At 57.5% G+C, this 23,680-nt stretch overlaps 1 protein-coding gene across 4 annotated transcripts in view; it reads right to left on the reverse strand.

The window, feature by feature from the left end:
• LOC117998211 (calcium-binding protein 5) overlaps positions 1 to 23,680 on the reverse strand; it is a 48,187-nt gene that overhangs the window by 11,345 nt on the left and 13,162 nt on the right. For 3 of the 4 annotated variants that reach the window (XM_034986889.1, XM_034986888.1, XM_034986891.1), the window contains exons 6-26: positions 22,666 to 22,761; positions 20,559 to 20,663; positions 19,356 to 19,475; positions 19,117 to 19,192; positions 18,401 to 18,481; positions 18,132 to 18,188; positions 15,749 to 15,921; positions 15,146 to 15,312; positions 14,686 to 14,762; positions 13,786 to 13,877; positions 13,475 to 13,574; positions 12,498 to 12,583; positions 11,621 to 11,736; positions 10,786 to 10,881; positions 8,708 to 8,818; positions 7,911 to 7,982; positions 5,642 to 5,786; positions 5,432 to 5,514; positions 4,002 to 4,154; positions 1,879 to 1,932; positions 1,166 to 1,309 (exon numbers count right to left, since the gene is read on the reverse strand). In XM_034986889.1, the coding sequence (XP_034842780.1) occupies positions 1,166 to 1,309; positions 1,879 to 1,932; positions 4,002 to 4,154; positions 5,432 to 5,514; positions 5,642 to 5,786; positions 7,911 to 7,982; positions 8,708 to 8,818; positions 10,786 to 10,881; positions 11,621 to 11,736; positions 12,498 to 12,583; positions 13,475 to 13,574; positions 13,786 to 13,877; positions 14,686 to 14,762; positions 15,146 to 15,312; positions 15,749 to 15,921; positions 18,132 to 18,188; positions 18,401 to 18,481; positions 19,117 to 19,192; positions 19,356 to 19,475; positions 20,559 to 20,663; positions 22,666 to 22,761 (2,204 nt within the window). The remainder of the gene's footprint in view (positions 1 to 1,165; positions 1,310 to 1,878; positions 1,933 to 4,001; positions 4,155 to 5,431; positions 5,515 to 5,641; positions 5,787 to 7,910; positions 7,983 to 8,707; positions 8,819 to 10,785; positions 10,882 to 11,620; positions 11,737 to 12,497; positions 12,584 to 13,474; positions 13,575 to 13,785; positions 13,878 to 14,685; positions 14,763 to 15,145; positions 15,313 to 15,748; positions 15,922 to 18,131; positions 18,189 to 18,400; positions 18,482 to 19,116; positions 19,193 to 19,355; positions 19,476 to 20,558; positions 20,664 to 22,665; positions 22,762 to 23,680) is intronic. The other variant, XM_034986890.1, reaches the window with a different exon arrangement.

Here is a 23,680-nt window from a genome sequence, read left to right on the forward strand (position 1 = left end):
CTCAGTTGTTAAGCATCTGCCTTCGGCTTGAGTCATGATCCCAGGGTTCTGGGATCGAGCCCCACATCAGGCCCCCTGCTTAGCGGAGAGTCTGTTTCTCCCTCTGCCCCTCCCCTGTTCATGCTCTCTCTCTCTCTTTCTCTATCAAAGAAATCAATAAAATCTTTTTTTTTTAATTTATTTATTTGAGAGAGAGAGAATGAGAGAGAGAGCACACGAGAGAGGGGAGGGTCAGAGGGAGAAGCAGACTCCCTGCCGAGCAGGGAGCCCAATGCGGGACTCGATCCAGGGACTCCAGGATCATGACCTGAGCCAAAGGCAATCGCTTAACCAACTGAGCCACCCAGGCGCCCATCAATAAAATCTTAAAAAAAAAAAAAAAAAAAGAATGTGATTTTTGGGGTGCCTGGATGGCTCAGTTTGGCTCAGGTCATGATCTTGGGGTCGTGAGGTTGAGCCCCTCGCCGGGCTCTGCGCTCAGCAGTGAGTCTGCTTGAGATTCTCGCCCTCTGCACCCCCTACCCCTGCGCTCCCTCTAAAATAAGTAAATCTTAAAAAATAAATAAATAAAAATGAGTTCTGCCTTTAAATGGAAGTCCACTCCTCAGAAAAGTGCATGCTGACTAGATTTTGAAGGGTCAGAAGAAATCGCGGAGGATGCGCATTTTTAATTCAAGATTTCTGTTCCGGAGGAGGGAGCGAAGAGCTGCTCTAGCACCAGGCTGACCCTTTAGCTGGTGCTGAGGGCTGAGCCACCAGAGAGATCAGCCCGGGAATTTTAAAACTTGGTAGCACGAAAATGAATTACGGGTGAGAAAGACGTGCGGCAGCTGAGGTCACTGCCCTGCAGGAAGTGTCCTAAAGCTCTTTATGCAGGAGAACTATGTTTTCAAAAATCGCTGAGGAGCCGAAGGTGAGGTTATGGTATTAAAGGAAACAATTTCACTGTTTACTTTCTACACGTGGGGAATTTTTTTTTTTTTAAATGGAGACTTTGACCCCGTTATCTGACACCCAAATGAAATGCGAGCTCAAGCTTTCCTAGTTACTATCAGCCCGGAGCACAGGCGTGGGCTCCGTGACCCCCTGCTCCCCATCTCCCATCTGGAAGGTCGGCCCTGGGTCCCTCCTGCTGCCTGCAGCCCGTGGTGCCCCGGCTACTCACCAGGCCCCGGGCAGCGGGGTAGATGGGGGACAGGGACAGATCGGCACATTTCACCTCCCACACGGCGCTGGGGTCCAGCCAGTGGTCGGGGGCCACGGCGCCGTCCGCCCGGACATAGGAGCGTGGGGTGGGCAGCACCAGGGCCTGCGGGGAACAGCAGTGGGGAACAGCAGTGGCGTGAGGAGGACAGGTCTCAGGTCTCAAAGTCAAGGCCAGGGTTGGGCAGTTGGGGAGAGAGGAAAGGAGGAGGAAAATGGGGGATGGGGATAGACATGCCTGAAGGTAAGAGCCTGGGCGGGGATGAGGGGGAACGAGGGGAAGAAACGAGACAAGAGAGCCAGAGAGAGAACCAAAGAATGTCATAGAGACAGAGGCACCAACACACAGGAAAGGGAGTCGTACCCCAAAACACCTGTGACCGTGCCACAAACACTCCCAGTTACTAGGGGCTTCCCCAGCCCTGTTGGGATTCACTCAGGGCTGCCTCAGGGACCCCTGCGATAGTGCCCTTCCCGTGACTCGCCCTCCGGCAGTGGAGGCTCCCTGACCCACATCCTGCGCTGGCAGCTGCCAGACCTGGGACTTGACCCTGGACACGTGGGGCTCCCGGGCCAGCTCCAGCACCTGCTGCCCCTGAGAGGGTGGGGGCCCAGAGCCCCGCACGCACACAGAACGAGCCGCGCCGGGAGAGGTGGAGAGGCCACGCCACTCACCTGGAGCCTCTGGTAATGCTCCTCCAGCTCCTCGTCACTGAAGCCAGTTCCGAGCTGCGGGAAGGACAGGGGACGTCAGAGGGTCGGGGTGCGGCCTGTGGCCGGGCATTTCCCCCCCTGCCCCCGCCCCTGCAGACCCGGATCTGTGCATACCGGAGGCCCTCACCCTACCCCAGCCTAACCAGAACCCAGAGACCACAGTGGAAGTGTGGCGGGGGGTGGGGTGGGGTTGCCGGGCGCAGAGCACAGGTGGGGAACACCTCTCCCAGTGGCATCCCCCCTCCCCCGCCCACCCGCTGCCCTTCACTTGCCAGGGCAGCCCTCACTCCGTCCGCTCTGCCCCCTGGCCCAGGTGCCGCTCCACTGGGCTCCCCCGCATCCCACCTGCCCCAGAACAGGGTGTCCTCTCCAATCTCCACGCCGCCGAGCATCTTCCCTCACCTACCCACATCGTCAAGCCTAACAACTCGCTGCCGGCAAATGTAGCGAGACGCACGTCTTCAAACTACGGATATAAAATGCTAACCGGAAAGCCCTTTTTGCATCGAGAGCCTTAAAGTGTCTCGGGCAGGCAGCTCTCTCAGAAAGCTGTTCTGGGTAAGCAGTGTAGATGGTGCCGGGTTGGGGCCCTGAGGTACTTGTGAATGGTTAAGACCACCTCCGTCACGGGTCGCCTGGGCTAATAAGCACTGCGTGCAGCGCAGATTCACTCGTAAGAACAATGCCAGCCACGAGGGAACCAGCCAGCCACAGGGAGCTGGTCCAGGACGCGGGGCGCACACATCTTTTTGAAAACTCTTCCACAAGCCTTTGTGAAAAATTCTGGGCCACTTCGCTAACGCAGTCAGAGGCCAGTCGAGGGAGGCCCCCTGACCGTCAGTTACAGGAAGAACCGGCCATTACAGAGGCCACCCCAAGCCTCCGTGGTGGGCTCCCACAGCAGAGGCCCCCACAGGGAAAGACGGACTCTGATCTCCTACGAGAAAGCGACCACCCCAGCAACTCAGCCCCCCAGAAACCATCCTCCCCCTGGACTGGTGCTTTTTTTCCCCAATGGCCTTTTGTTCAAAACAACCCCTCCCACTGCCTCCTTCTTCTCCATAAAATAACACTCCTCTCCTTCGTGGGAGGGGCCTATGGTTTCGCCACAGCTTGTGCATCCCGAACTGTAATTCTCTGCTATTACTGAATAAACCCATTTTTGCTGGTAAAATAACGGACCGTTTATTTTTAAGCTTAACACATTCAAGTTGTGCTTCTAGAAGTCCTGAACACAAGGGCAAACACTCTAATGTTTTTTAACACTATGTTACTTAAATGTATCTGATGGTATTTAAAACACGGTATTTATAAGACAAAAAGCAGGAGAAAAAAAAAATCCCGACATACAAAGATCATAGCTTTGTAAAAGTATAAATAAGACATTCCCTCAAATCTTACTAGTGGTTAGCTCTAGGCATGGGAATTGTAGGTAATTGTTTATTCTGTTTCTGGGGCAAAAGCCTCACATTTGTTGGATCACGTGTATATACAGCTTTAATGTATATAGCTTTAAACAAAAACCAAAACCAATACATCTTTCAAGCTCCCCTGTGCATGGGAGTGGGCCATGGAGCAAAATTCTGACCCATGCCACAGAAGGTGCTAGCTGGCTGAGGCTGATGCGGGTGACACATCCCTCTGCTCGGGGCCTTCCTCCTTCCTGCTGCTTGGAGCGTGCATGGCCATGATGGCTGGAGCTCCTGCAGCCACATTATGAAGATGAGGTCGGAAGCACATGACAAAACCCCTGTGCGGGGAGAGAAGCCTGGGTCCCCAGTGACATCAGAGAGCCTGCCGCCGGCCCCCCCTTCAGACTTCTCATTACATGAGAGAAAAATAAATCCCTTGTAAGCCATCCTCATCTGCAGCTGAACTCAATTCCTGACATAGCTTTCTTACAACTTTTTATGATAGTGCATTTCTCTATGTGAAGCAAGAGTTACTTATAGGATCAGAAAAAGCAAATAAAAACTAGAAAAAAAAATAATCCTACACAGGACGTGAGAGCCTCTTAGTTCAGCCCCCCAGCACCTCCCACTCCGCAATTGAGTGGAATCTACTTCCCTCCTGCCTCCCGGCACCTTGCATATGGCCTGGAACTCCTCACTCTCCTCGTCGTAGGCAGCCAGCAGGAAGCCCCCATAGCGGCCGGCCCGCTTGCCACGGCCCAGGTAGGCACCGATCACCACGAGGTCCAGGGTGTCGCCCACACCATCGAGGTAGTCCTTCTTCAGCTGGGGAGGGAAGGCAGGAGGTGAGGGGGTGCTGCTGAGGCATGGACCTCCCTGCTGGAGGCTCATCGGTGGGTGGAGCAGGGTTGCGGTGAGTCTAAGGAGAACTCCCGTAGAGAAGACCAAGGATGGCCACCGGGCTGAGGCTGGACCTGGGAGGAGCTTCTGGACTTCCAGAGCGCATGGGAAAGAGACGACCCAAGTGGGAAGAGCCAGCGGGACTGAGGGGACAAGTTAGACGGAGACCTTGGGGGTCCCCCTTGGGTCCCCCCTCTCCCTCAGGACAGAGACACATTCCACTCACTCACTCCACACGGAGAACATTCATCATTTGTTCCAGAAACACTAAATGCCAGGCAGGACTCAGCCTTGGGGATGCGGCAGGGAAAGTGTCCTAAGACAGGAAAAGCTCATACCCTCCCAGCTGCTGACAGTTTGGTGGCAGAGAAAGACCACAGGCCGTTAACACCACCCGGGGAACCCAGCCAGCTCCACTCCAGCTCATCTCCTGCTGCAGTCCTCTCGCCCCTCTCCAGGCAAGCCTCCTGCTCGTGGGCTCCCGCTCTGCCCAGCACCGCCCACCCCCAACCATCCACCATTCACAGCCAGACAGATGTCTTGTGCAAAAAAGACAACCAGACCATGGGACTTCCTGCCTAAAACCTCCACTGGCTTCTCAAAACCCATAATATTTTACAACGACCCCCGAGGCACTGCATGATCTGAGACCTGCTCTCCACCCCAACCTCACCTCACACCTCAATCGCCTTGCTCCCTGCACATGCAGAGCTTGTTCCTACCTCAGGGCCTTTGCATTTGCTGCCCCCACCCTTCTCCTAGGTGTTCTGTCCCAGATCTCCACATGGCTGACCCTTTCCTCTCATCTGTGTCTCGACCCAAGTGTCCGCTCTGGAGAGGCCTCTCCCCACGACCAGAGCACTGTAAGATCCTCGCTGGCCCGACCCTGACTTGTTTTCTCCACAATGCTCATCACCCCCGACGTCATCTCCTTTATGTCGTGGCTGACTCCCTCCTCGCCGGCCCCACTCGACAGGGAGGGCAAGCTCAGAGAACAGAGACCTCATCTAGCCAGGGCAGCTCTCAACGGATTCCTGGTGAATCCATCCATGAGGGTGTGCAGAGGGGTGGTCTCCGGCTGGCTGGACTGCGAGGCGGCAGGGGCCAAGAAAAGGCTCCTGCACTCACACAGGGTGAGGTGGGGACCAGAAACCCAGATGGAGAGACGGCCGGATGCGGGAAGGGCAGCCTGGGCAGCTCACCTTCAGCCAGTTGTGGGATCTCTTGGCGATCTCGTAGGTGGCATCGACGTCCAGGGTTTTCACCATCAACCCCTCGCAGGAATCTGAAGGGACACACGGACGGGTGGCCTTCGTGAAGCCCTGGCCTGGGACAGCCAGCCAGAGCCGCAGGCTTCCAGTGAAATCTTGTGGGCTGGGGCGCACGCGGCGGTCAGCCCCAGACCCCCTCACCTTTCACAGACTGCTCCAGGAACTCGGCGATCTGCTCCGTGTCCTTGGTGTCCAGGGAGGTGGCGAAGACAAACTCGCCCTCCGTCTGCATGAAGTTCTCCCGGAGAAGCTGCCGGCGTCGGGAAAGCGGCTCACGCACCAGGGACTGGGGGCGGGGAGGGGAGGAAGGGAGCGGGAAGAGACAGAGAGGAAGGGACGTCACTGTGGAGGAGACGAAGCCCGAGCCTGGGAGAGACAGGACGCCCGTGCGTCTCCAACCACCACTCGGCTCCCGACGGAACGCCCCGCCAGGAGGAACCAGGCCTGCACGAGGGTTGTGAGAGCCGAAAGGACCGATTTCAACGGCAGGTCGAGAGCAGCGAGGGTGCTGGAGGCTGGAGCGGACTCCTGTTATCGTGGCTACGGTTCCTTGTTCAACACGGGTTGAACAGAGCTGGAAAGAAGCCGACGACCACAGGGGTGTAACATAAACGTGTTTCCGTTTTAATCCAGGGCTCGGCAACCCTGTCCCACAAAGAACCAGACAGTAAACATTCTTGGCTCTGCGGGCTACTCGGGCTGTCGCAACCGCTCACCCTTGGGCTGCCGGGCAGAAGTAAGTGGACGGGTGCGTGGTTACGTTCCCACAAAACCTTCTGTACAGACAAGACAGGCCAGTAGGCCTTCATCTACCGAGCCCTGAGGGAGACCGAATCCCTCGTGGGAAAACAGTGCTTGCTTTATACCGTAGAACAGGCTCCCCAACCTTCTGGAAGTTAATCCACAACCTGTGATCTTATTAACCACATCCTTTCATGTTCTGTACACGCTCCTGATGGACAGGTACAGCCCTGCTGGACATCACGCAAGCCGATTCGAAACTGAATTTGGCAGGAAGCCTTGTTCTTACAAACTATCAGGCAGGCTGGGGAAGAAGTCCCCTAGCTCTCTCTCGCCATCCATCCCCGAGGGAGGTGTGGCTCTCCTCCACCAGGCCAAGGTGGGATACTTCCTCAGATGGGGAGCTCACTCCTTCTGTTCTGTTCCATCTCTGCAAGGGGATGGAACTTGTCTCAACAACCCCAAACTCACTCATTCTGAGTCTAGATTCACTCTGAGACTCTCCTAAGGGGAGACTCCAGAATAAAGGTGGTGATTGATCCTAGTAGTGATAAGGAAGCGGAGACTCAGAGAGGCTGAGTCATTTATCTGCAGTCGCACAGCCAGGAAGGGAGAGCTGGGATGTGAAAGCAGGTGGTCGGGCTCCAGATTCTTAATCCATGCCCTGGAGCAGCAGTTCTCAAACTCTCCAGTCTCGGGACCCCCTCACACTCTTGAAACCTGCTGAGGACTCACTCCAGAGATGTGGGTTATATCTCTGGATATTTACCACAGTAATGACGATGTATCAGCTACTAAATCACATGTTAATATTTGCTATACTGGGCGCCTGCGTGGCTCAGTTGGTTAAGCGACTGCCTTCGGCTCAGGTCATGATCCTGGAGTCCCGGGATCGAGTCCCGCATCGGGCTCCCTGCTCGGCAGGGAGTCTGCTTCTCCCTCTGACCCTCCTCCCTCTCATGCTCTCTGTCTCTCATTCTCTCTCTCTCTCAAATAAATAAATAAAATCTTAAAAAAAAAAAAAAAAAATTGCTATACTAGAAGTGAGAAATCTAGACATTTATTAACTCATTTAAAAATAACACCTCCGGGCGCCTGGGTGGCTCAGATGGTTAAGCGTCTGCCTTCAGCTCAGGTCATGATCCCAGGGTCCTGGGATCGAGTCCCACATCGGGCTCCCAGCTCAGCGGGGAGCATGCTTCTCCCTCTGACCCTCGCCCCTTTCATGCTGTTTCTCTCTCGCTCGCTCTCTAAAAAATAAATAAAATCTTTAAAAAACAAAACAAAACAAAACACCTCCAATATGTTAACCCAACAATGTATTTTCACGAAATGTGCCTATGTTAGAAAAAAAATTAGTGAGAAGTGGGGGCATCAGTTTACATTTTTGCAAATTCTTCAATGTCTGGCTTTTCACGGAGCTGGGCCCTCCCGTGTGTGGCCGTCCGCATTCAGACGGCTGCCACACAGGAGAATCTGCCTGCACGGCTGCAGAGCTGGGGAAGGCAGGCAGGGCCTCACAGACTCCCCCGAGAGGGTCCTGGAGACACCCGCAGGGGTCCTCGGGCCACACTTTGAGAACCGCTGCCCGAGTGTGGCCACTCAGACCAACGGCTCCCAAGCTCGCACACCGCCCCCATCTGCCCCCAGACATGCAGCCGGAACTCACCTGTCCATTGAGGTAGATGAGGTCGAAGGCGTACAGACACACCTGCACCTGGATCTCTGCCGCGTCCACCTCCTGGGTTGGGCAGAAAGGAGAGCAGGGGTGGGGGATGGTAGTATGAGGTGTGGTTGCTATGCCTCCCATCATGCCCCAAGCAGACACCTGTCACCTACCACTCTCCCCTTCTCTCCAGCCAATAGGCCACACACCCATGAGGATGACAACGCTCCTAGCTCCGGGCTCCGCACAGTGATGGCTCTCAGCTAATCCCAACAACCTCACTCCCCTTTGTCAAGTATTTGTTCTCCTACCCTCCCTTGTAGCTAATGGTGCTGACAGGACACAGTTCTGGCCAATGAGGGTAAAGAAGTTTGCTGGGGGGCGCCTGGGTGGCTCAGTTGTTAAGCGTCTGCCTGGGATCGAGCCCCGCATTGGGCTCCCTGCTCCGCGGGAAGCCTGCTTCTCCCTCTCCCACTCCCCGCTTGTGTTCCCTCTCTCGCTATGTCTCTGTCAAATAAATAAATAAAATCCTTAAAAAAAAAAAAGCTTGCTGGGGCACAGGGTGGGGGGGGGGGTCCTGGAACAGATCTTTCATGATAAAACAGAGACACAGGAAAATGCCTCTTTCCCCCTTTGTACTTGGCATGCTAGGATGAGAATGCAATGGCTGGAGCTATGGCAGCCACACTGTAAAAGGCAGCAAGAACTGTATCCCAGCAGACACTCTATCCTTCTGGGGATGGGGCAGGGCTGGGAGGAAGAGGAGAAAGTGTGGGACTATGGCAGGCAGCGGAGGCTACCTTGCGTTTGCGGGTGGTAAGCACTTGGAATGGCTGGATCTGCTTCTTTTCCCGGTCCCAAGCCACGGCTTCCGTGTCCAGGATGAAGGATGTGACTGACGGGAGTTTAATCTGAAAGGTGAAGAGGGAGACCCAGGGCTGCTGAGAGATAGAGGATGAGGACAAAACACAGGCCCAGAGAAACAAATGTTCTTTTCCTTCCACAGCTCTGAAAATCCACCCATGAATTGATGCCAACTTAAAGATGCACATATGGATATATACCCTCTTCTTATTTCCCACAAGGAGAAGAAAAACAAACTTTTCTGAGACTTACTACTTGGTCCCATAAGCTGGAAACCCAGTGGCCTTTGTCAGTTCCCCGTGAACTTGTCCACTTCCCCTCTGAAATCTCTAAGCCGCCCACAACTTACTGAGCCCAGTCCAGCCAAGGCCACATCATCCTACTGGTCTCCCTGCTCCTGCACGGACCCCGTGTCTAACCTGCTCTCCTCACAGCAGAGTGCTCTGAGCAAACCCCAAATCTGATCTCAGTGCATCCCTGCTAAAAACCATCCCCAGCTCCCCAAAGCTGTGGGGGCTCTTCCCCTGGTCAGCCCCTAGCCCTTCCTCACCTCACCAGGCCCTTTCAGACTCTGCACCCCAGCATGCTAGCCTCTCCTGTTTTGTGGATTGGCTAGCCCCCTTCAACCACAGGGCCTTTGCACATGCTAATCACGCTAGAATGCCTGTCCTTATTCTTCACCTCCACGGGGAGGACTTGTTTTTCCTCAAAGGAACATTGCTGCACAACACCAGATGCCATCCTTCATGCTGCATCCTGGGGCCGTGCACGGTGGCGGCCTGCCTTGCTGACATCAGGCCTAGGTCAAGTCTGACTCTTACAGAGGCTCACAGAATGGGAGTCTTTCAGAGCCCAGGTCTCCACATACAACTACAGAGCCAGCAGCGGGACGCTCCGACAAAGATCTCCCTGCCCTGCTAGGCCCAAGCTGGGTGTAGCCTGTCTAAGCTGCGTCCCCAGCCTCCTGCACGGGGCTCAGCCCGGAGCAGATGCCCAGGAAACACTTGCCCAATGAATGAGCAAAAGCAGCCAGATACAAAAGACCCCGAACTGAAGGATACCGCTCGCGGGAAGCTGGTTGCTTCTGGGAGCTGGATGGGGATGCAGCTTGGCATGGGACCCAAGATAACAATTTAGAGTGATCCGTACATGGAAATGTCTTATGTTTACATGGGTGTGCATAAACGTGCCCAAACTCACCAAACCACGTACGCTACGATCAGAACCCTACATAGACATTACACCCACCACACTGGCTCATCCATCTGCTAGTAAAACGGACTGGAAACACCACCGCTTGGCTAACAAGAGCTCCACTACCATCTGTAATCTGCTGTTAGGTCTGTCCTTGCGGCTCCAGGAAAGCGCCAACTTCCTAATCAACTAGGGGTAGGCAAGGAGGGCTGTCTGACCGACTCCCAAAACAGGCCCAAGGCGCCCGGGAGCAGAGAGGCCCCGGCCTATTCCGGCTGCGGGGCTGATCTGCAGGCCGGCTCCCTCCACCCACGTCCCAACCGCCTCTCCCCGTCAGAGTGAGATTCTGGCTTTCCTGGCCGCTGACCCCAAGCCAGAGGCAGCTGGCGGCGGGGCTGGGGGAGGGATCCAGAAAGCATTAACTCTCCTCAGGGGAGAGGAGAGCGGGAGGCTGGAACTGCTTGCCCATCTTTCTGTCTGAAGTGTGGCACCTATCTGGGGACAATCGGGGGACAAGCGTTGGGATGAAAAGCCGACCAGCCAAGGACAGCAGAGGATAGAGACAGAAATGAACGGCTTCTGGGGGACTTCGGTGCACAGCTGAGCCAGGCTAGGGCCACCCACCCTGATTTTGTTGAGGAAAAAAAAAAAAAGCATCTGCTTAAGCCTCTGGGAGGTGGGTGTTGCATTACTTGAGGCCGAAGGCACTCCGCTCTCCTGCAGACAGTCCCGCTGCGCCCAGCTGGCCTGGACGGGCTGCAGTTCTCTGCATCCATATCTACAGCCCCCGTGAGAGGGGAAGTAGGAGGCAGACGCCCACCTTGGGGATGCGGCTGATGATGTCCGGGTACTTTCCGGTATTGTCTTCCTGATTCCTGCTGAAGATCTTCACCTCCCCGCCTTCCAGGACGTGGATCTGCGGCAGTGGGGGAGGGGAGAGGGACTCAGAGCCCAGCCCACCCCAGCTGGCCCCAGCCCCACCTTCACCGGCAGACGGTTCCAGAAGCTCTGGAGGAGGAACCGGTGCAGAGACCTGAGTAAATCATCTCCTCCATCCACACAGTGCCTCCCACCCATTCCTGGAAGCCCCTGCCATCTCCTTCCTCACCCTCCCTATCCACCACCCCCCACCACCCTGGATGCTCAAGTGCCTTGCTGTGTCTAAGCGGATTTGCCTGGGTGTTAAGTCATAAATATCGCCCTGAATTTACTGTTAACTTTCATACCATCCGGTCACAGTCCGTCAGCAGGACCACGAATATGCCCCCTTACACAGGGCAGCCCCAGCTCCCTGCCCAGGACAGGAGAGCCACGAGAAGCATCCTTACAGACCCAACCAGGGACGTCCCTGGCACGGGGGCGCCTCCCACGGCGGCTGTTATAGCAGGGCACGGGCGAAGCCCACATTTTCTTCAACTCCCACAGCCGTGGGTCAGGGACTTTGCCGATTTTATCAAATAAAATGGACTTTCAGGTAAGCCCGGGAGGTGGTTATTAACACGACCGCTGCGGGACGGCGGAAAGTGAAGCCCGAGATGCACAAGGTCATACGGGCGCTCTGTGGCGGGAGGCACTCTGAGCTCAGGTCTGACCCACCCCAGGGCCCCGCTCTCGGGCACCTTCCGTTCTGCCGCAGGGAGGCGTCGCCCCCATACCTGCGCCCTCTGCCCGTCGTATTTGTACTCGCAGGTGAAAGCTGCCTCCTCGAAGCGTTTCAGGACCTCGCCGACACCACGGGTGGGGTGCGCCAGCATTGGTTTCAGGGGAACCCCTGGGAGGGGAGGAGCGAGAGAGTTAGAGTGAACTGGGGGAGGTGCCAGCGACATGTCAGATCGGTGGGGGGGGGGGGGGGGGCGCGGGTGGCAGAGACAGCCAGCTGTGCCCCAGGACCCATTCTCCCTTCTGAGTAAGAGAAGACCACGTCCTCCCGGCTCAGGCGGGCAGCTGGCCTCCCAGCTCGGCACAGTCCCAGCCTCCCTTGCAGCGAGGGAAGGCCACGCGATTAGGATGCGTGGGTGGTGGTGTGCACGAGGTCTGGGTCACGTCCTCACCCCTCTTCTCTCTCTCCCTCTTCTGTGATCTAGAAACCTGAGCCACCTCTGATCGTGCACATTAGGGTTAAAACCTCGGGACGAGAAAGTGACAGGAGGGAGGAACCTCAGTTCCCAGAGGGGTCCCTGGAGCCCAGCCACGTATCCTCCCTGATCACCTGCCTTCCTCTGGACTCTTATGTGCAAGAGGAACATTCTGTCCGGCCTGAACCACTGCCCTTGGGGTATCTCTGTCACAGCATGCACCCACACCCCACCTAATCCAGACAGGGACTCCAAACAGAAAAGGGATGGGTTTCCGCACAGGGAACGAGATTCGATTTTGGAGGCAAGAGGAGGAATCTGCAGGTTCTTAGAGGGATGGAGGAAGCTAAGGCCGGGAGGAGGGAGTGGAGGCTGCAGAAAGGCCATCCGCCGCTCCGTGGCCCTGGAGCCGGCTCTGCCCGGGGTGGGGCTGCGGTCACTCCCGAGGGGCTGGTACCTGGGCTCAGCTTGCAGTGCTCTGGGAGGCGCTCCAGGCCGTGCTCCAGCAGCACAGGGATGATCCGGTCCAGGTCGGGCACCTCGCTGGGGTGGGGGCAAGAACTAGCTGGCAGGTGTCTTTCCAGAACTCTGACAGCCTGGAAAGCCTGTGCTCTGGCTACAAGATGCACCTCTGCCAGTCTGTCACCTTGTCCAGGGGTCTGCTCTCACCCATCCCAGACTCTGGCTGTCTCTGTCACGCTCCTGCCCCAGCACCACTGCACATCGCTCTGTCTCCCTTGATCTGGGCCTGCCGTCACCCCTACCTGTCACCAGGAGACCAGTGACCCTCTACCTGAGCTACACATTAGAATCACTCAAGGATGGATTAAGAACTTTCTCCAAGGCGAGGCCCCACCTTCCAAGAGTTTGACAGAGCTGGCTGGGGACCGGCCGGGGAGCACCCCGTGGTCAGAGTGGAGACCACTGTCCTGGCCCTGGGAGGGCGGGGGTGGTGTGCAGGGTTGGTCCCTGCCCTGTGACCCAGTGAGCGGCCCCGAGGGCGTTTGCAGAAATGCTCCTGGGCCCTCCTGCTGCTGATACCCTCTCTGGGCACTCACCATCTCGCTGTGGCCCTGTCACCCCATGGATGTCCTAACCCCTCACTCTGCGTCAGTCACCAGCCCTGCTCTGGTTCTCTTCGGACCTCTGCGCATGTGCGGTCCTGCTAGGAACTCCCAGATGTCGCGCCGCTCGCACCTGCGGCCAGCATCTCCTCCCTGCTCCCTGTGCCCTCGTCCCTGGTCCTAGTCACTGTCCCCCGCCCCATGCCCGGCACCAATCTTGTCTGGGTCACCACCCCTGCTCTGTCACCAGCCCCACGATGGTCACTAGTGCTTGCTAGCCGCCGGCCCCGCCCACGTCGCACGTGGCCCTCGGAGCTGAGCCCACCGCCCCTCCGGCCCTCCCACTCTGCCCACGGGCCCCGGATCTCACCAGAACGTCTGCTTCAGGATCATGCCTTGCTCCTCTAGCCACGTCTTTCGGGCCTCCGCTGTCCTGCCCTTCCCAGCATCCACGACGGCCGGGGGCGATTCTAAGACCAGACGCGCCGGCAGAGGCTTTGGGACGGGCCCAACCCCTCGGCTACCCCGGGGCACAGCGGGTGGCATGTGGGCAACAAGGAAGGGGGACAAGGCTGCCAGGGAAGGAACCTGGAGGGCAGCGGGGGCACGAAGACCTTGGGGAAAGGAGAGCGGCCCGGTTAACTGCAGAGAGGGGCTCGGAGACCGGCCGCAGGGCCTCACCTTGGCCTGGGGGCGTGAGGCTCACGGCCTGGGCGAGCGCGGCCAGCACCGACTGCTCCGCCAGCCCGAGGCGCAGCCGGCCGCTCAAGGCTCTGGGAAGACAGCAGGGGAGGGGGAGGGGCTGGTCGCCATCCACCCTCCCCGTCTTGCCCTCTACCCGCTGGCCCTGCCTCCCTGCCTCCCCCACCTCGAACTTCTGGAACCCTCTCCTCAAAACCGGAACCACCTTCAGGGCCGGAAGGGACCCAAGGCATCACACGGCCCCACTGAACAGACGGGAAACGGAGGCCGGCCTCTAATAGCCGCGGCCGCTGGCCTTCCCTGGGGCAGAACTGGGGGCCTCGCGGTGTCTTCACCTCTCTTCTCAGCTGCCCTCCGGGGAAGCGGTGAGGCTCGGGGAGGGCGAGCTGGGGCACAGCGGGCCTGGAAACGGGACACGGTCTCCCCGGAGGTGCCACGGGACGTGCTGCCCAACAGCCTGCCCCGCACAGGCCCGGCTCTGAGCCAGGGGCCTCCGTCTACCCTTCCACAGAGCCGGCCGAGGGTAAGGGGCCTGCCCGGCAGCACCAGGGGATTGACCGATGGGACACCACACCCAGCTCCCAAGAAACGCTCGGTGATGGGGGCTGCCGGGATGTCATTGCCACGCTCACGGCAACCGCCTGGCCCCCCGCCTGCACCACTCCCGCCGAGGCCAAGGCACACGTTGCCAACCAATCCCAGCACCTCTTAGCCACGAGCCCCAGGCCGCGAGGAGACGAGCCGCCCGGGGAAAGGGACCCCGTGTGCCCAGTCCAGCCCCTCAGGGCCCAGTGTGCGGGCAGTCAGGGCACCAGCGGGACCCCCACAGCCGGTCCCTCCCTCCCGCCGCCGCTCCCAGCCTTCCAGGCCCACGCCTACCTGGCGATGTATCGGGCTTCCGAGTGGCGGCAGGCGACAAAGAGGCCTTTGATGACGTCCATCTTCTTGGCTGTGGACTGAAGCGGGTCGAGCAGTCAGTGCCTGGGGCGAAGGAAGGGGACGACACCTCCTCCCGGCTGGCCCCCTGGAATACACGCCCCTGCCGTCACCCCACTCCCACTTCCCGCCGCGCGGTCATGCAGTAAGGAAGGCCGGCTCCAGCCCGCCTCCCCGCCTCGCTCCATTCAGCAGGTATTTCCTGTCCCGTGTCCTGTCACGCGGCCGCAGCAAAGCGGGTGCTAGAATCTCAAGAGGAGACCCCCTGGCCCACGAGCAGGCCCGAAGCGACCCAGCCCCAGAGAGTGTGACTGGAAGGCCCCCTTGCCACACGCGTGGCTCCAGGTCCCCGAGGGGAAGGGCAGAGGGTCCGGGCGCAGGGCTGCCCCCCTGCCCCACTCACAGCACTGCCGGCCAGCCGGGCGATGTCTTGGAACTTGGTGAAGACCCCGGTGGCAGTGAGAGCGGGCGGGGGCAGCATGAGTCTCTGGGTGCTGCGGCTGTTCTCGGCCACCAGCCCCACGTCGCCCTTCTCGGCTGCCTCGGCCTTGACAGACTCCAGCTGCCGCCCTTGGGGTGGAGGGAACCGTGGTGAGGGGGACGCGGGGGGCTGTGTTTGTCCCGGGTCCTCTCTGCCCACACCTGGCCCGGCCCCCCACCCCACTCCTACCACGAACACCGAGCAGCGGAGGCCCCGCTCACGGTCTCCCCGCATCTCCCCTCGGCCCTCCAGGCTCTCTCACCTCCCTGGGCCCCGGGCCTCAGTCCCAGCCCCCTCGTCCTGCTCCCTCTGCATGCCCATCTTCCCAGCCCCCCTTCCACCCCCACGGTGCTGGGGCTCCCTCACCTGAACCAGCGCCCCACGTTCCCCCATCGCACCGACCTGTCCCGTCGGCCCTCTCCCTACCTTCAGAGCCCCCTCTGCTGTCTCTCACATCCTCCCCACCTCTGCATCTTCTCCCTCGGAGCCCCCCACCCTGGAACTGCCACCACACCCCCTGCTTACCCGTGGCCTGGGCCACCGCCTTGAGGAGGACGCCGTCACCGACGCCAAGCTCCAGGCCCTGCTGGGGTGGCCCGAGGCGGTTGAGGCTGAGGTAGAGGATGGGGAGGAGGTCTGGAGGTGACAGGGCCACCACGGAACGCAGCAAGTTGCTCAGCGTCTCCACCATCCGGAGCCTGGGGGTGGAGGCAGGGGTGTGACCTCCTGGCATTTCGGGGTCAAAGTTGGGGGGCGGGTGGAAAGGACCCCGGGAAAGGAGAAGAGGAGGAGCTCGAGTCCGGGCCCAGGTGGTGGCCTGAGCCACAGGCCCAGCCACAGATGCTGGTGGGAGGGTGAGCCTGCTCCATGCTTACGACGAAGATGGGGACGGCCATCCCCAGAGGAACAGTGGCTGTTGGCTGGAGCATTTTCCAGGTGCCGGACCGGGGGGCAGAGGGTGAGTCTAAACCCTCTGTATGTTTCCGCTCACCGAATGCTCAAGGCTCCACCATGAGGAAGAGACTGATAACACCCCCACTTTAGAGAGGAGGCAACTGAGGCCCAGAGAGATCATGTAACTTGGCCAAGGTCACAGAGCCAGTGAGAATCAGGCTGAGACGTGAGCTGAGGCCATCTGCCCGAGGAGCCCCGCTCCCCACCACTACACCGTGCCGGCTCGAAAAGTAAAACCCCGTTTCTGTGTGGCTCGCAGGATCTGTGCAGAGGTCTGCGTTTGCTCTTGAACAGGCCTCACTGGAAAGAGAAGCTAAGTCTCCCTTACAGAAGCAGCCCAATGAACACATGGAGGAGGCACAAGAGAGAGAGAAACACAAAGCACTGCGGGGCGGACGCCACAGACTGACTTCCAGGCAGACCAACAGCATGCCCCCAAAACTGAGGCCTGCCTGGAGCCTCAGAATGGGACCTTAATTAGAAAGAGGGTCTTAGGGGCGCCTGGGTGGCTCAGTTGGTTAAGCGACTGTCTTCGGCTCAGGTCATGATCCTGGAGTCCCTGGATCGAGTCCCACATCAGGCTCCCTGCTCAGCAAGGAGCCTGCTTCTCCCTCTAACCCTCCCCCCTCTCATGTACTCTCTCTTTCATTCTCACTCTCTCAAATAAATAAATCTTTAAAAAAAAAAAAAAAGAAAGAAAGAAAGAGGATCTCAGCAAGTATAACTCAGGTCAGGGTCAAGATGAGGTCATCGCAGATGGGGTGGGCCCTCAATCCAGTAAAAGTGTCCATATAAGGTACAGAAAAAGACACACAGAGAAAGAGCACGTGGAATCGAAATCGGAGGCAGGGATTGGAGTGATGCGGCCATAGGCCACGGATGCCCAAGGCCACCATCAGCTGGGAGAGGCATGGGTCAGGTTTCCTGAGAGCCTCCAGGATGAACCAGCCCTGCCCGCCCCTTGATCTAGGACTTCTGGCCTCCTGAAATGCGAGGGATACATTTCTGTGTTTTCAGTCCCCAAGTCAATGGCTATCTGTTTCGCCAACCCAAGGACACTCTTCATTCCAGGGCTCTCAGCAAGCTCGAGACGGATGATCTGTACTTTCCTCGTGAAGAGACTGAAGCTCAGAGAGGTCAGGCCACCCGCCCATGGTCACACAGCCAGGAAGCGGCGGAGCTGGGCCCACTCCCAGGCCTGTCTGCCCACCCCGGGCAGGGCTTTGGCTAATGCGGCCCCCCTGCTGCTGCCGCCCGCAGGCCCCCGTGCCCTGCAATCCCACTGTGGGGCTCCTGCCAGAGGAGGTTCCTCCCATGTTCACAAAGACACACGCTGACAAGAACAAAGCGCTGGGAACAGCCGAAATGCTCCGCTCATGTGTGAGAAGTGAAAAATGAAGGAATCCTACTGAGCAAGATTGAAAGGGCCGAGACCTACTTAAACCAACATGGAAGGATCTTCTGGAAACAAGGCTGACGTGCAGGTAGGAGGCAGAATGGGGTGGGCCCCCTGACGACACTGACTAAACACGCAGGAGTGAGGGCCGGGGCCAGGCAGCCCTGTGTGCCGGCGGCCCGACCAGCACTCGCTGGGAGTGAGATTCCCACTAGAATCCAGACCCGGACCTCCTCACACGAAGGGCAAGACAATCAGCGAGGCCGTGGTTACTTCTCACCGCTGAGGGTAGATTAAGTTCCTGCCACTGGGAGGAGGCAAAGGTTTCCCCACCTGGGGAATCTGGGCTCACGCTCACGGCTCGTTGTGACCCACAGAAACAGACAGAAGCGTGGTGTGGGCCTTCCGGGCCGGGGGCCCACGAGGCCCTGCAGCCACTCCAGGGGCCGGGGATGCGTGCAGGAGGGTGAAGTGGAAAGAGCAGAGGCGGAAGGCACCGGGCAGCCGAAGCCGCCACCCCACCTGCCCCTCCCCGTCCAGGCGGGCCTGACGAATTACCGAGCAGAAACTTCCTCAATCTTCTCAAATGTCCGGGCCACAGCCAGGTAAGGGACCCTGGGGAAAGAAGAGAGACACAGGGTGGTGTGTATAACCCACACCATCCATCTGTCTGTCCACGTGCCTCCCCACACCTTTGGTGCTGCTGCCTGTGTCCCCAAAATGGGGACAGGAGAGATCTGACTGCTTCCTCCACCGGAGGCCTCTGGGGAGATGCGCCCGGTGACAGGGAGAGGCGGAGGGACAGTCGGGGGCGGGGGGAGCCTCACTTCTGGCCTGGCTTCCAGCACGCGTCGTCAATGGGATGGTAGTTGTTTTTGGCAGGATTGTAGCTGGGGGGGTCCAGGGGCCTGTGGAGGCAACAGGGAGATAGACACCTGGGTCAAAGAGAAGCCAGTCCTCCAGCTAACATTTTCTGAGCACCTACTACGCACCAGACGCTGTTCTAGGCATGAGGGCGCAGAAGGGAATGAAAACAAAGTTGCTGAACCTAGAGCTCACATTCTAGTCGGAGAGTCGGGGAAGAAAAAAACCAAAACAAACGTAGCAACAAATAATTTTGGTATTAAAAAATATTTCCAAAACCAAAATCAAACCACGCTGGGGGAAGGCGGGATGGAAGGTGCCACTTCTGAGGAAAGGCTGGGGAAGGAGACATTTGGGCAGAATGACATGAGGAGTGAGCAGAGTGGGTATCCAGGAAAAGAGCACTCCAGGCAAAAGGAACAGCAAGTGCAAAGGCCCTGAGGTAGAGACGCACATGACATGTTTGAGGAATGGAAAATGGGGTTTCACAAAAATGACATTAAGAATCCCAAAAACACTGTCATTAGAATAATTAGCTGCAATCACCGATTGTAGCTGAAAGAATTTTTGGCGGGCATCGGTCTCCTCGTTAGAGGAATCAAATCAGGAGAATCTGGACTCACCACAGGCCTCCCCTTACCGCCCTGTCCTCTCCACTCGACAGCCGACACAGACTCACCCCTTGGCCTCCTCCTGTCTTGCTGTGCCAGGTCCCTCTTCTTTCCCTTCTTTCTTGGTTGCCGGTTTCCGGGGGGCTGGGAATGAAGTCAGGAAACTGTGGGCCCTCCTCCTGAGAGCCCCCACCGGCCCATGAAGCCAGGAGACAGGGGTCAGACCTTTCCACCAAGGGGGACGCGCTCTGGGGAAGGCCTGCCTCCTCCCCAAGAGGCTGGGAGCTGGGGGGCGGGAGACACTCACCGAAGAAGCTGCTGACCGTCTTGGGCGCTTTGGCGGGCGGCTTGGCCGGGTCCTCCTCTCGAGCCTCCCGCTTCTCCGCCACCTCAGGCTCCAAGGCTCTGTCTGGCGGGGGCTCCACTGCTAAAGCGAGAGACACTGGTTGGGGAGGCCCACTTCCAACCCGAGACTTCACTCGTCACTGGTTCTGACTCCACATACGGAAAACACCTTCTGCCCCTTTCCTTTCTGTGCGTTAAGTTTTTTGAGCCTCTTGGGCCCGATGCTTTTCTGTCAGTACTAACAGAATCCCCTCAAGCGTCGGGCCTGAGACCGGAGACTTTACGGACAGCGCTAGAAAGAAATCTCAGCACGATCAGAAGAAAATGTTCCCACTTCCCCGGCAGTTGCAAAAAGTGGGTAAGGTCTGCATCCTCGAAATGTCCCCACGATGCTGTTTCTCACGCAGGAGTCTCACGGACACCTGGCTGTGGGGCTTGTTCTTGGGCCTGTGAGGGTAACTAGAACCTCAAAACCCCCGCAGCTCAGCCAAGCGGTCTAACTTCATAAACTATCCCTCAGTAACATTTAGTACCTGTGATTTCTCAAAGATACAAGTATTTTGTTGGAGGATGACTGGTTCTTTCTTCTTTCCCATGTGCGGGGGCGAGGGGCGAGTTTTTTTTTTTTTAAAGATTTTATTTATTTATTAGAGAGAGAGCGAGAGCAGGAACACAAGCAGGAGGAGTGGGAGAGTGAGAAGCAGGCTTCCTGCCGAGCAGGGAGCCCGATGCGGGGCTCGATCCCAGGACCCTGGGATCATGACCTGAGCCGAAGGCAGACGCCTAACGACTGAGCCACCCAAGCGCCCGAGGGGGGAGATTTTAACCATAAAAACGATGACAATAAAACCTCTGATTCCCCAAGAATTTGCATTTCAACAACACATTGGAGTCTTATTTAAAATTAACTGGCCTCAGAGAGGCGCCTGGGTGGCTCAGTCGGTTAAGCATCTGCTTTTGGCTCAGATCATGATCCCAGGGTCCTGGGATCGAGTTCTGTTATCAGGCTCCCTGCTCAGCAGGGAGTCTGCTTCTCCCTCTGCACCTCCTCTCTCTCTCTTTCTCAAATAAAAATCTTTAAAAAAATGAAATTAAATTAACTGGCCTCAGAAGACATCCAACCCAAAACCAGACAGCCAGGGTCCCCGGGGGAGTGGAAACTCACAGGAGGTCTCTGGGTGCTCAGGGGGCGTCACGGGCTGGCCCTCCCCTTCTGCTTCTTTCTTTTGGGTCACTTCAGGCTCTGTGAGGCCTTCCGGTGGGGTCTCAGCTTTGGATGACAGAAGTCAGATGGCAAAAAAAAAAGAATTATTCTGACCCCCAGGGACATTTCAACTCCCATCTGCTCCTCTGCAGATCAAGCACGTCTATAAAGCGGCAGGAGGTGTGAGCCCGCTCCTGGTCAGCCCCAAGTGTGGCGGGGCCTCCAACGGAATCCAAACCCGGTGTTCGCGCGCCTGGGCAGCCAGAAACGGACACAGACAGCCAGTATCTTCTGATCAACGTCTAGAATTATTCACCGCAAGACACAACTGGAAAGAGTTCCAAACGCACATGATAACTTGATATGGGTAAAAATGAAAAATGTTTTAAACTGGAGGAAAAAAAAAAAAGGTCATACTTCCAGGGTAACAATAAAAACTGTGTAGGTGAACTTGAGAAGAATCAAGCAGCTGCCCGCTCTCCCACGCACAGCCCCAGACACTGACACTGGCTAAAAAAGCACAATTTACAGTAAGGTTGGATCCGGACTAAAAACTGCCAACAGGAAGCCACATCTGCCCTGGAAGAGTTGAGCCAAATGAGGACCTTTTATTATTATTATTTTTTTTTTAATTTTTTTTTTTTTTTAAGATTTTATTTATTTGCGAGAGTCGGGCCTGAGACTGGAGACTTTACGGACAGCGGTAGAAAGAAATCTCAGCACGATCAGAAGAAAAGGCCCGAGGACCTTTTATTAAACACTGACAGTGGCAAAGGCTGCACACAGGTCCCAAATGACCACTGGGTCAGATCTTTGCACCAGAATGTCCCCCGTGGACCGAATTCTCGGGGACACCGCGGATAGTTCCTGGTTCCAGGGGAAACTGGGGGCATCTGCTGGTCACGGCAGGAACTACGAGCTCGAAGTAGGTCAGATTTTAGCATCCTTGGCCCGCGGGCCTAGCAATTCCTGATGTCACCTGTCTGCCAAGCAGGGCTTTCCTTGGCTGCTGTGATCAAAACTCGGCACGGGCAGGGGCACCTGGGTGGCTCAGTTGGTTAAGCAACTGCCTTTGGCTCAGGTCATGATCCTGGAGTCCCTGGATCGAGTCCCGCATCGGGCTCCCTGCTCAGCGAGGAGCCTGCTTCTCCCTCTAACCCTCCCCCGCTCTCATGTACTCCTGATGTCACCTGTCTGCCAAGCAGGGCTTTCCTTGGCTGCTGTGATCAAAACTCGGCACGGGGAACAGGGGATTCCAAAGGTCTGGGCGACTGTGCAGAGGGCAGGACACATCCTAGCTAGTAACTAATTGTGACTCTCTGAAGGAGGAAACAAAAAATAGTACTTTTCCTTTCAACGGACGTGCGCCATTTTCTCAAACACCCAAGTTTCTAGAACATCAACAGTTGTCTGGACATAACTACTTAATAAACGAAACTGTCTGGGCGCCTGGGTGGCTCAGTCGGTTAAGTGACTGCCTTCGGCTCAGGTCATGATCCTGGAGTCCCGGGATCGAGTCCCGCGTCGGGCTCCCTGCTCAGTGGAGAGTCTGCTTCTCCCTCTGACCCTCCTCCCTCTCATGCTCTCTGTCTCTCATTCTCTCTCTCGCAAATAAATAAAATCTTTAAAAAAAAAAATTAAAAAATAAACGGAACTGTCGAGGTGGCGGCCCAGGGGTGCCATCAACAATTTACTACGCGCTAAGGGTGCTGTTGAGAAGCTGGGGGTCTCTGCCTTCTGGTCCCATTTCTAAGGAAAAAGAAGTCATGGAGAAGAAAACATTTTCCATCAACACAAACAGAAAAACAAAGGATAAAAATGGGAAACGGCATACGAATTCACCCTAAATTAAAGGGGCCCAAATGAACGCATTTCAAAATGCTCTCGTAACCCAAATGCCTGTGTTGGTGTGTGGGGTTCTGACGGCCACATCGAGATTCAGGGACACAGGCATTAGATCGGGGATCCTAACAGTCCAGCCTCGGGGAGAGGCCCCCATCCTTCCAGATTCCCCACGGTGCACCCTCCAAGTCTCTCTCTCTTGCCCTCCCTTCCCCTGGTGCCTCACCTTCTTCCTCCTTCTTCCTCTTGGCCTCTCTGTCCTCATCCTTGCCCTGCTCCTCCAGGACATCCTGTATTGTCCGCTTAGGAAGCTGCTTCCGAGCTGGGAAGACAAGGGGCTTGGCGTGGTGGACCTCGTGGGTCTGTCCGCCCCCCGCCCCAGTGAGCTCAGGCCGGTCAGTGACGGGGCCCCCCGAGAAGGCTGTGGGACGCTCCCCTTCTGCCCCAGGTGCGCCTCATTCTGCCAGCTCTGCCGCTTCCTGGCTGTGTGACCCTGAGCAGGTTACTTAATCTCTCTGTGCCTCCGTCTCCCACATATGCAGAATAGAAACAGTCCCCGAGAGTAAGAGATGCTACGCCGCGCTCGGCCCAGTGCCGCACCAACTCTAGCACCTCCCCCCCCGCCACATTCCAGAAGCAAGTCTTCTGGTATCTGCCGCTGTGCTGCCTCATCTCTCTCCAGCTGACCTTCTAACTCCTTCCCCGCCACGAATCCTTCATTCTCCGGCACCGCTGAACTCCTGCTGCTCCCAAACACAACACACCCCCGGGCCCTGGCACTTGCTGTTCAGGGGCAAAGCTCAGGGGTCCTTTCCTCTAAAAAGAATTCCCTGACAGCCCCCGCCCCCCAGGGCCAATCTCAGGGTCAGCCCTGAGCGGCCAGCAGGCCCCGCACCACTCAGCTATTTCATGAGTACCTCCCCGCCGCCCCCATCCCGCAGCCCTCCCGTGGCGCCCCAGCACCCGCCAGGACAAAACCCGGGCTCCTGGCCTAACATGCGGGGGGCCCTGTGGGAGCCAGCCCCACCCTGCTGTCTCACTGCACACAGTCCTCAAACTCGCCCTGCTGCCCACATTGCACCTGACCCTCCAGAAACACGCCGGTGTATGCGACCCCCGTGTGCCACGTGCTCCCCCTGCACACTGCTCGTGGCTGCACCGCTTCCCGCCGCCCTCCCGCGTCTTCCAAGACTCAGCTCGGGTGTCACCCGCTCTGCGCTGCCTCAGTTCTGAGCCCTGTT

This window comes from Mirounga leonina, unplaced genomic scaffold (genome assembly GCF_011800145.1).
Source record: "Mirounga leonina isolate KUSES-001 unplaced genomic scaffold, KU_Mleo_1.0 Mir_376, whole genome shotgun sequence".
NCBI lineage: Eukaryota > Metazoa > Chordata > Mammalia > Carnivora > Phocidae > Mirounga > Mirounga leonina.